Source organism: Leptopilina heterotoma, unplaced genomic scaffold (assembly GCF_015476425.1).
Source record: "Leptopilina heterotoma isolate Lh14 unplaced genomic scaffold, ASM1547642v1 Lhet_168, whole genome shotgun sequence".
Classification (NCBI taxonomy): Eukaryota; Metazoa; Arthropoda; class Insecta; order Hymenoptera; family Figitidae; genus Leptopilina; species Leptopilina heterotoma.
Window position 1 is genome coordinate 466134 of NW_025110884.1, and position 12495 is coordinate 478628.

Consider the following 12495-nt stretch of genomic DNA (forward strand, 5'->3'; position numbering starts at 1 on the left):
TACGGAATTACTATATACAAGTTGCCCTAGAAAACAAGAATGTAATTTGTAATACAAAGTTTGCTCTTCCTTTATAGTATTTGCTTTATATATGTGCGCGCGAGGAAAATTGAAGCGTGATTTGCGAATAACTGCCTTGTTAAATATTATATTTTATAACAAATTTATAATAAATTTATAACATTTATTAAGTTTGCTTTTTGATTTTCTAAATTAATGAATGTCAACTTTGAACACCAAAAAGTAAAATTAATTTTGTTCTTTTTTTGAGAATAAAAATTTTCTCTTTTTGAATTTCGCGCCACTGCAGTTCTTTAAACTGCCGTTTAGGCGGCATGAAAATTCTCTCACAAGCGATATAACAAAATATTGTATTTTGTATAATTTTTATTAATTAATTAGTTAAATAATAATTATTAATATATAATTTAGTTAATTAATAATTATTAATATATAATAATTAGTTATTTATTATTAATATATAATAATTAATTATTTATTATTAATAATAAATAATGACAGTAAAAATTATATTTAATTAATAATTTTTTTAAGAGTAGATAATAGATTTAGAATTTATTAATATTAACATTGAAATAATAACTTAATATTATATTATATTAAATTTATCAATTTAGAAATTTATTTATTTAGAAAAGAAAAGAATTCTACATGCTGTTTACTATATACTTTTTATAACAATATATTGTATTTTCTTTTTTTATTTAATCTTATTTAAATAGGTAATAAATAATATTAGAAATTTTATTTCGTTAATAATTTATTATTAAAAGCAGATTCAGAATTTTTTAATTATAACACTAAATTAATAAATTAATAATAATATTAAATTTCTTAACTTAGAAATTTATTTATAGAGAAAAAAAAGAAAGACAGATTTGTTGTCGAATTAGAAAATATTGTGGACAGGGAAAAAATTGCCAAGAGACGAGATTTAGTGTTTTGTTTTGGACTTTTATTGAAATTATTATTCCCTCTTCTTCTTTTCTTTTTTTTGGCTGCAATTGGATTGGAATTAGATTAGGTTGTAAAGTTATATGTAATTGTTATTATCGGGTTCTTGCTCCACGAAGGGCAATAAGGAAATTGATTACTTTCTGAGATAACAACTATAACGACTCGCAAGAAGAACAATTTGAAAGGGTGTATGGATTTTCAAACGTTAAGCGAGTAACTTTTACACGTGGAGAAAAAATAAATACAAACTAATTTCAGATAAAGTTCTCCTCATTTTCCTTCTTGGGAACATTCCAAAGTTATTGAATATATATATTTTTTTTTTGAACTATAGAGCAAACATTTTTATTAGCTAACTAAACAGTGGCGATTTTTTCGCATATTTCAATCATTTATTTATTTACAATTATTATCATTTTATTTCTTTAAATATTTTGCACGAAAATTGTAAAGAAATTTGTTAAAATTGTTTTTAAAAAGAATTAAAAAATTGATAAAATTTAATAAATTAGAAAAATGGTAAAGTGGTTAAAAAATTAAAAATTGGTAAAATTAAATTGAATTAAAATTGGGAGGAAATTTAAAAAAAATTGTTTTTTTTAAATATTTGTTCTTGTTTTAGTAATATTCCACAATAACTTTTCGTCATGCGTAAAAATTGCTCTATCATTCGAGAAAGAAGATAGGGTAACAAAGCACATAAATGCAGGGTCACTGATTACACACGAGTAATGTTCGTTCCTATGGGAGAAAAAGTGCAATACGTGGAAATAGTAAACGCAACTCGTAAACCGGTTTATGAATAATGTAGTGCACATTAATAAGGAATTTTCAACGACACAACTATAATTTCAAAAAAAAAAGAAAAAAAATTCCCCGCTCTTTGTAATTCAAAATCAACGTCCATTTATGGAAAAGTATTAAAAAAGTGAATAAAAATAAAAAAAGTAAAAAAAAAACTATAATATCAAATAAATAACAATTATCATAAATATTATATTCTACTAAATAATAAATAACAAATTATAATAAATAATGAACAACAGATTATAAAATTTAACTTTAATTGTAAAATTATTATTTATTCAATACTAAACAACTATATTTTTATTTACAGTTACTTTCATTAATATTTTATATTAAATTAATTTTAAAAATTTTTTTAAATTCAATTATTTTTAGTATTTACTGTTTTCAATTATTTTTAATACAATTTTTATTAAATTTCCCGAAAAATTCAATTATTTTCAGAAACAATAAAATTTATTACAGAAATTCAATTATTTAAAAAAATTACAATAAAGTTTCTCGCAAGAATTCAATTATTTTCATAAATGTTAAAACTCATCATTGCAGGATTTCAATTATTTTTAATAAAAAATTAAATGAATTCCTCGATAAATGCAATTATTCTTTTAAATTTAAATAAATTTCTTCGCAAAAATTCAATTATTTAAAAAAAAAAAAATAATAAATTCGTCTCAGACATTCAATTATTTTCAACATATTTGTAATTAAATTTCTTGAAGGAATTCAATTTTTTTTCAAATTTTTCGTATAACTGACATATTTTGATAATGATTTTAAAAAAATCAATTATTTTCAAAAATTATAATAAATTATTTTTAAAAATTCAATTATTTACATTCACAGATAATAAAAATTTTCACAGAAGTTCAATTATTTTTAATACAATTGTCATTAAATTTCCTGAAAAAATCAATTATTTTCACAAATAATAAAATTTATCACAGGAATTCAAGTACCTATTTAAAAAAATTATAATAAAGTTCTTCGCAATAATTCATATTTATTTCCATAAATGATGAAACTCATCGCAGGATATCAATTATTTTTAATATAATTTTAAATAAATTGCTCGAAAAATGCAATTATTCTATTAAATTTAAATCAAATTATTCAAAAGAATTCAATTGTTTAAAACAATTTGATGTAATTTATTTATTACAATTTAATAATTATTTTCAATACTTCCGGAAAAAATTCAATTATTTTCACAAATAATTAAATTATTCTTAAAAGAATTTAATTATTTTAAAAATTTTTTGATAAAGCTCTTTATAAGAATTGAATTTTAAGAAAAATATTCAAGTATTTAATAAATAATTCATTTTTGCATTTAAATAATTTAAATTCTCTTTGAATTTTCTAATAAAAATTAATTTAAAATTGAATTTCAGTTTAAGTTTTAATTGTTTTAATTTGTATACGAAGCTTGACATTAAAAAAATATATAGTCATGGTTGGACTATGTCTGAAAATCGAAGTGTATTATCAGTAAAAGTAAAATAACATTTCTTTAAAAAATAGCTGTGTGGTCCTACCTTGACTAAGGTCCAACCCTGACTATTATAATAATTAAAATTCTAAAATAAATAGAATTAAAATTGAAATAAATATTCTATATAAATATTTTATAATTTATTATTTATGATAATACATTATTTATTTATTATACAATTTTCTACGCTGAATTTTTATTCATCGCTTAAAACCACTTTTTTATATTCACATTTTTATTATTGTATACCTATATATATTGGAGAAGAAAATTATTGACCTTATATTAAAAAACAATAATTGCGGAGAATTTTAATTTCACGAAAGGGACCTAAGGCAAAATAATTAATTTTCTAACTCCTTTGATGTTATTTTACGGGGAAAAAAAGGAGAAAAAGGAAAAAGGATGAGGTTTGACGAGAGACGGTAGCTGGGAGTTATTAACGAACCTGGAGCTTTGGTTGAGTGTATATCTTTTGTGAGAGAGAGCCTGATTGGAGGATCTTATCGATCGTCTCATCTACGAACTATATAGACTAAACTAAAAGGGCTCAAAGGGCTTAGCAACTATAACCATAGATCATTATATGGTTATTGGAAGTTTCGTAAATCCGTACGCGCACCTAAAACAAAGTAATTTCTCAAGTGCTTTCAATTATCACGTGTGTATATACATATATATTTATAAAGAGAAGCAAACAGGTTCGAAAGTCATTTTTTATATATAGTTTAACATACAAATAGCCTTTTGCCGTTGATAATATCTCTTGGAGCATTCGTCGACTTTTATTTTATTCATATTCCCAAAGTAATACAAACTTAAAAAATTTATATTTATGCAAATTTTTCCATAATTTATATACGATTATGTAAAACTGTAAATACTGTAATTAGAATTTAATTTCCCCGGCGGTATTTAAATTATTTAGAAATTGTTGTCAACAAAAAAAAAAGAATCGTAACTAATAGTTTATTAATTCTGGAAAAAAAGGAAATTATTTTTTCTTTTCTTTTTTCTAGAATTAAAAAAGGAGAAGGTAAAAGATATGGCGAAGAAGGTAGAGATGGTAAATCAGAAGAGGTTTTATATATATATACTATACAGAAGAGTGGGACCGGAAGTGTAAATTCTTCGACCACCAAGCAAGGCAAAACAGTTTCGTTTCTTGCCACAAAAGCAGCTACTGGAGTTTACAACATAATTACAACTCGAGAGTTAAAATACGATAGGCAAATTGTATCCAAAGCTTGTCATGACAATTAAGAGCGCGCCTGTAAGAAAACGAAATGATCTCTAAGGGTCGATTATAAAAGCCTTAAAGTATCCAACAAACATGGTATTATGAGAAAGAAGGTGCTTCATTTTTAGCTGCCAAAGAAATACTTTGAAGGCCTACCTTAATTAACTTTTTCTCGAATTATTTTTGTTACATTTAAAGGAATAAAGAGCAAAACTTAAATCTTGTCTACTTTGTCGGCAATGTATATACCTGTAATCAAAATAACGTAAAGTCGAAGGAAAGCAGGCAAAAACGCAGTTTTTCCCGAAAAAAAAGAGCGAAAGAAAAAGAGATGAGGAAAAAAAGAGGAAAAAAAAACTTTTGCAACTTGTTCAGAGAGGAAGAAAGTAATCATATACGATTGTCTGGCGCTTTGAAACATCCATCAGCTACTACAATATATTGTTTATTTTTCTTTCTTTTTTTACCTTGGAGGAAAAAATTCAAAATTTACATATTCCCTGCCTCTTAAGGGTCGACATTAGCTACTAAAGAAACTACACCTTCGAGTTTTTTTCTACTAGATTTTTATTACCATCTATTTTTATCTATGTTTATTTTTCTATTTTTTTAAAAATAATTAAAACAAAGCGAATCGATATATTCTGCGGATTTACTTTGACTTTTCTTGATTTTTCGAAAATTATTTTTATTTTAAAAAAACAATAGAAAAAATTTATTAAATTTATATTATTTATCAATGGAAAAAATAGTTTTCTATAAGTTAGGCACGTGGATTATTTTTATTTTAGAAAAACAATAGAAAAAATTTATAAAAATTAATATATAATTTATCAATGAAAAAAATAGTTTTATAAGTTAGCTAGGTGGATTATTTTTATTTCAGAAAAACAATGGAAATAAATTATTAAATTTATATAATTTATTAATGCGAAAAATTGTTTTTTGATTTAGGCACGTGAATTATTTTTATTTCAGAAAAATAACGAGAACATTTTTTTTCTGTTTCAGTCACTTGGATTGGAGGGAAAGGTTTTTCAAATTCAGGAGAAACGGTGAGTAGATATTTTTCTGTATTTTTTTACACTTTATTTTTGATTCGTTTAATTTCAATTTTTATTCGAGAAATATCTGATTCGATAGATTTTTTCCTGTTCGACAAAATTTTTCTGTAATCCAAAAAGAAAAATTTACGTTTATTCCACTTTCTGGGTCAAAATGGAAAAAATGGAGAGAATTTTAAAAAAAATTCACGTCAATTAGGAGAATAAAAATTATTGAAACAATTCTAATTTAGTTTGCCACAGTTTATTAGTCATATTTAGACGCATTTATAACGTAGATTTGTAAAAAATTTTTGCTCTCTAGTTTTTTTAGGTAAAAAATAATCAAAAAATGGTTAAGAATAAGAATAAAGGAGAAAAAAATGAGAAAAAACGAAACAATTGTGAAAAATTTCTGCTTTTTAGGTCCAAAAGTCACAAAGTTATTAAAATAAAAAAAGCATTTTTCTAAAATTCAAAATTTATAACTTTTCTGACAAATTTCAGTTCTGTAGGTCAAAATGTCCAAGTTCTTTAAAAGAGGGAAAATTCTACAAACAAAAAATGTGAGGTTTCCTAAAAGATAATACGAAAAAAATTTTGCTAATCTAATGTAATTTATTTACTTACGAAATTTTTACCCCTTAGGTCAATATTTTAATTATTAGCTCAATTATGTTAAAAAATTTCCCTTAATCAATGATTTTCAATATTTACTATTATAATAAAATTATCCAAAAGAATTCAATTATAATGAAAAAAAAATTAATTAAAGTTTTACACAAACCTTTAATTATTTCCTAAAATAATAAAAATTTCAGAGGAATTCAATTATTTACAGATTTTTAATAAATTTCTTCGCAATCATTCAATTATTTTTATAAATAAGAAAACTCATTGCAGAATTTCAATTTTTTTCGTAATTAATAAAATTTTTTTTAGTAATTCAATTATTTTCATAAATTAATACAATTTTAATCGAACTCCTCAAAAAATATAATTATTCTTAAAAATTTTATGAAAATTCGTCAAAAGAATTCGCAATTATTTAAAAATGTATGGATAAAATTCTTTATGGAAATTTAATTTTAAGAAACATTCAATTATTCGATAAATTATTTATTTTTGTATCGAGGAGATGTTGTTCGATATTTCCAAAACTTTCATAAATTTTAAAAATTGTTGTGATGTTGATGGCCGGTTTCAATATAAGTTTTTGAGGTAAAACTTATATTGAAACCCATCAACATCACAACAATTACCAATATTTATTTTTGTATTTAAATAATTGATTTCTAGTAGAATTTTCTAAAAAAATTGATTTAAAAATTAATATCAGTAAAAACTTTAGATAATAATTGAATATTAAAAGCATAATATAGCGTGAATTTTTAGAAATAATTGAATTTTGAAAAAATTTAATGGAATTTGTTTTATATTATTTGGAGTTTTTATTTTCTAATATATATTTAATTGAAGAATTTACGAATAATTGAAATTTCGTAAAATTGAATATTGTTAACAAATGGTTTTGAAAATTGTCAATGAACTTTTTTGAAAATTATGAAAAATAATCGATTTAAAGAAGAATTTTATTTATAAATTTTTGAAAATAATAATTGAATTGATAATGATTTTATCAATTGGTCGTCTTTAATTATTATAAAATTTGTTCATGCTTCCCATCAAGTTTCACATTTTTAGGTCAATTGGTGGTCAACTGTTAGGTCAATTGATGAAATTAGGTAGATTAAGCGATTAGTTTTTCGATTTTTTCTGTTTTTTAAAAAGATATTAATGTTTTCAACCAACTTTTACCTTTTTTAGGTTAATTTTTTTTTATGTTAATTATTAATGTTCTTTACCAAATTTTCACCTTTTTTAGGTCAATAGGTGGTCAACTTTTAGGCCAATTGATAAAAATAGGTAGACTAGACGATTAGTTTTTCGAAAAATTATATTTTGTTTTAATTTTGAAAAAGATATTCATGCTTCTTAGTAATATTTTTTTTTTGTCAATAGTTGGTCAATTTTTAGGTCAATTGATAACACTAGGTGGAAAGGCGACCAGTTTTTCGATAAATTCGTTTCTTTACAAAAATCTTTCTAATATAATAGTCAATCATATATTTTTTCTTTATTCTATTTTCTTTACTTTTATTTCTACTGAAATCTATTTATAAAAATTTAAATTTTTAAATTTCCGGTCGCTCGTTTTAAAAGTCCCGAGAATTAAGAAGAGATGAAACAAAATTATCACGAAGAACCATAAACTTTTTGTTCTAATTTCCTCGCGTAAGTTCCTCGCCAAATTCAATAAATATTTAACTACTTTATGCAATAAAAGCTTCTTTATAATTACATCTTCATAAATGTGGAAAATAATTTTTATAACTAAATTTTAATAACTAAATTATTTTCCAGATTCATGAAGTTGTAATAATAAAGAAAAGTATAATTCCGGAAGAAAGAGGAATACTTGGCTATATTATTATTACTTATTACTACTGTTGAAGGACTTGCTCCTCTTCTTTTTGTCCGCAATTTTTACGATTCGATCAAATGACTACAATTAGCGATTGGTCTAAAAACGAGAAGCTGAATCTTTTTTTGTGCATTATAAATAAAAGAATTATATACATATCCATTATTCCTTTTTAGATTAAGACCTATGATTTCGAATTCTTTTTGTTATGATTTTAGAGTTTGGATATTGTGACTATATATATAGAGTGCGGTCTCCCACAATTTGACGAAAATTGCACACTGGTGAAGCATTGATTAGGGGTGTGCGATTAAACAATCTAGGCCCTCCCTGGTCGAATACTTCTGGGAGGGCCATATTCGGTGGTGGTAGCTGATGCTGCTGCTGTTGCTGTTGCTGGCGAGAGAAGGGAAGAAAGAGGGCTTTTCGTGTATTCTATGCGCGATGAAGCGCCAGCCGTTGTTCCGCAAGAGGAAGATCGCCCTCGGCCATCCGCCACAAAATGAAGCAGTTATACGACCAAACTAATAACATATTTAGGACCGGCATCATCTCGACCTCCCAAGATGGCACGCTTACAAACTTGCCTTTTGCCAAAGTCTTTTTCCATCCATAAAAAAAAACCAGAAATTGTCCATCAATGTGTCCACCTAACTGCTTCATCTTTCATAAACCGTTCGCCCTCTCGAAAAATTATTAAGTCATTCGAAAAACTCATTTTTTTCCCGACCCTCCTCCTCTTTTAGGCAAAGGGTATAAACTTTCTTCAAAAACAGTATAAACTTTGGTCTTCCTTTTTGATTTTCTATTTTTTATTTTTCTTTCTTAAAAGAAGTAAAAAGTGTTCTTAAGAAATGTCCAGGGCAAAAAGGATGAAAAGTTTGTGAATTGAACGATACAATTTGAAGAATTTTTGAGAAATTACAAATTATTGCAGAAATTCAATTATTTTCAAAAGTAAATAAAATTCTTGGCAGAAATTCAATTATGTTTCAAAATTTAACAAAATTCTCGTCAAAATTTCAATTATCTTTAGAAATAATTAAATTCTTCTCCGAAATTCAATTATTTCCAAAAATTTTCCTCAATTCAATGATTTTTAATATCTACTATTTTCATAAAATTTTTCAAAAGAATTCATTTATTTAAAAAAAAAATTATAAAATAATACACAAACTTTTAATTATTTTCAAAAAATAATAAACATTTCACAGGAATTTCATTACTTACAAAGTTTTTTTATATAAATTTCTTCGCAATCATTCAATTATTTTCAAAAATAATAAAATTTTTAGGGGGATTTAATTATTTTTGTAAATAATAAGATTCTTTTTAGAAATTCAATTATTTTCATAAATAATAAAATTCATTGCAGAATTTGAATTCTTTTTAATACAATTTTAATGGAATTCCTCGAAAAAAGTATTCTTAAAATTTTTACTAAAATTCGTGAAAAGAATTCAGTTATTTAAAAATTTATAGATAAAATTTTTTATGAGAATTCAATTTTAGCCTTTTAGGAAACATTTAATTATTCAATAAATTATTATTTTTGTTTTTAAATAATTGAATTCTGAATTTTCTCATAAACATTGATTTAAAAATGAATTTCTGAAATTTTTTCAGATTATAATTCAATTTTAAAAACATTTGAGCGTAAATTTTTAGAAATAATTGAATTTTGAAAATGTTTCAGATTAAAATCTTTGAAAATTTGAATTTTTCATATTTTTCACTGACACTTCTGTGGAATTAATTTTTTTGAGAACAGGTAAATTGCGAATTTTTTTTGAAATTATTTCAAATTATTATATTTTCTAATATATAGGTTTTAATTTTAATTTAATTGAAGAATTTACGAATAATTGAAATTTTGTAAAATTTAATTGTTAACAAATGAATTTGAAAATTCTTAAAGAACTTTCTCAAAAATTATTAAAAATAATGCATTTATATAAGAATTTTAGTTAAAAACACGAAAAAAAATTTAATTTTGGTAAAGTTACAAATTTATTGCAGAAATTCAATTATTTTCAAAAGTAATAAAATTCTTCGCAGAAATTCAATTATGTTTAAAATTATTTACAAATTCTCATCAAAATTTCAATTATCTTTAGAAATAATTAAATTCTTCTCCGAATTTCAATTATTTTCAAAAATTTTCCTGAATTCAATGATTTTCAATATCTACTATTTTCATAAAATTTTGCAAAAGAATTCAATTATTTAAAACAAAAATTTAATAAAATTCTACAGAACCTTTTAATTATTTTCAAAAAAGTATACAAATTTAACAGGAATTTCATTATTTACAAAGTTTTTTTATAAATTTCTTCAATTATTTTAGTAAATAATAAAATTCTTTTTAGGAATTCAATTATTTTCATAAAAAACAAAGCTCATTGCAGAATTTTAATTATATTTAATACAATTTTTAATTGAATTTTTCGAAAAATTTCTTAAAAATTTTATTAAAATTCGACGAAAGAATTCAATTATTTAAAAATTTATAGATATAATTTTTTATGAAAAATTCAATTTTAAGAAACATGCAATTATTAAATAAATTGTTATTTTTGTATTTAAATAATTGAATTCTAGTCGAATTTTCTCATAAACATTGATTTAAAAATGGATTACAGTGAAAATTTTAGATTATAATTGAATTTTAAAAGCATTAGAGCGTAAATTTTTAGAAATAATTGAATTTTGAAAAGGTTTCAGATTAAAATCTTTGAAAAATGGAATTTTTCATATTTTTAACTAACAATTCTGTGGAATTAATTTTTTTTTTTTGAGAAACTTTAATTGCGGGTTTTTTTAATATTATTTTAAGTTTTTATTTTCTAATATACATTTAATTGAAGAATTTACGAATAACTGAAATTTTGTAAAAATTGAATTGTAAACAAATGAATTTCAAAATTCATAAAGAACTTTTTCAAAAATGATTAAAATAATTTTTGTATTTATAGTTTGCATCTATGGAATTATTTTATATATAGAAATACAAAAAAAATTTAATTTTGAAAAAGTTTTAAATTATTGCAAAAATTCTATTATTTTCAAGAGTAATAATATCCTTCGCAAAAATTAAATATTGTTCAAATATTAATAAAATTCTTCTTAGGGTTTCAATTATTATTTTCACAAATAATAAAACTTATCGCAGAATTTCAATTATTTTTAATACAATTTTAATCAAATTTCCTAAAAAATGTAATTATTTTTAAAAATTTTACTAAAAGTTGTCAAAAGAATTCAATTATTTATAAATTTGTTGATAAAATTCTTTATGTGAATTAACAATATAGCGGGAATTTTTAAAAATAATTGAATTTTGAAATTAATTTTTTTGAAAAAGCTTAATTGAATTTTTTTTACATTATTTGGAAGTTTTTATTTTCTAATATTTATTTAATTGAAGAATTTACGTATAATTTAAATTAAAATTATTGTAAATAATAATTGAATTGTAAATGATTTTATCAATTTGTCATTTTTATTATTATAAAACATGAAGAAATCGATCACTCCGAGTCGAAGACTAGGAGTTATCTATATCTTCATGTTTTATAGTTATGAAAAATTCAATTTATAGTTGTAAGTAAAATGTTCTCTTATTTGACTCGGATTGGTGATTGGTTATATTTTTGTCATTAATTGGTCCGTAATTTTCCATTTTTGGTCCGTTAAATCCGCATTTTTAAATACTTTCACTGTGGTTCGAGCCCTAAAAATGCCGGAAGATTTAATTTCCTTTGTTTTACTAAAAAAAAGTTCATTTTAATGTTTCCCTTTTCTCATTCGAGAAACTGGGTGGTAAAAATCGAATTTTTGTTAAAACAATCGAAGAGATTGAAGATAAATTTCCGAAAGAAGAGATAAAATTGAAAAGTACACTTAAGGGGATCTTTTACTTACCGGTTTTGATACAATTTCAGAGTAATAATAAAAATTGCAATCAATGGATGATTGCGGACCTCACAATGGTTTTGTGTAATCATAGTAATGAAAGTTCTACGTTACATCGTGTTTTTCCCGCATCTCTCTCTCCAGTTCGAAGATCTTTTTCCTTCCCTCTTTTAATTTCAAATTAAACTCCGATTATCGTGGACAACTTATAAAACTTTTAAACTCTACATTAAAAGGAGGAAAAGAATGATTCGAGTTAAAAGTAATAGCTCTCCAATAAAGACGATGCTTTTATAAAGTATATAATAACGAGAGGAAGATTAAAGGCCACAATACATTTTAACGAACTTCCTATTGGGACCAATTGTTTGAAAGGAAGTTCGAACCAGAAAAAAAAGAAAAAAGAGGCCTTTTTTTCCCAAAGTTCCATTATTCTTAAAAAAAAAAAAATTTCGAAACGTGCCGAAACAGTAGAAGGACAATGCATTGAGTTTTCATGGACTTATGTTTCAACAATAGGAGAGAGAGAGCG

The 12495-nt window shown here is 23.1% G+C and overlaps 1 protein-coding gene across 5 annotated transcripts in view; it reads left to right on the plus strand.

Moving 5' to 3' along the window:
- LOC122499489 overlaps window positions 1-12495 on the plus strand; it is a 405956-nt gene that overhangs the window by 330338 nt on the left and 63123 nt on the right. For all 5 annotated transcript variants that reach the window (XM_043607872.1, XM_043607873.1, XM_043607875.1 and 2 more), the window contains one exon: window positions 5532-5575. In XM_043607872.1, coding sequence (XP_043463807.1) covers window positions 5532-5575 — 44 coding nt within the window. The remainder of the gene's footprint in view (window positions 1-5531; window positions 5576-12495) is intronic.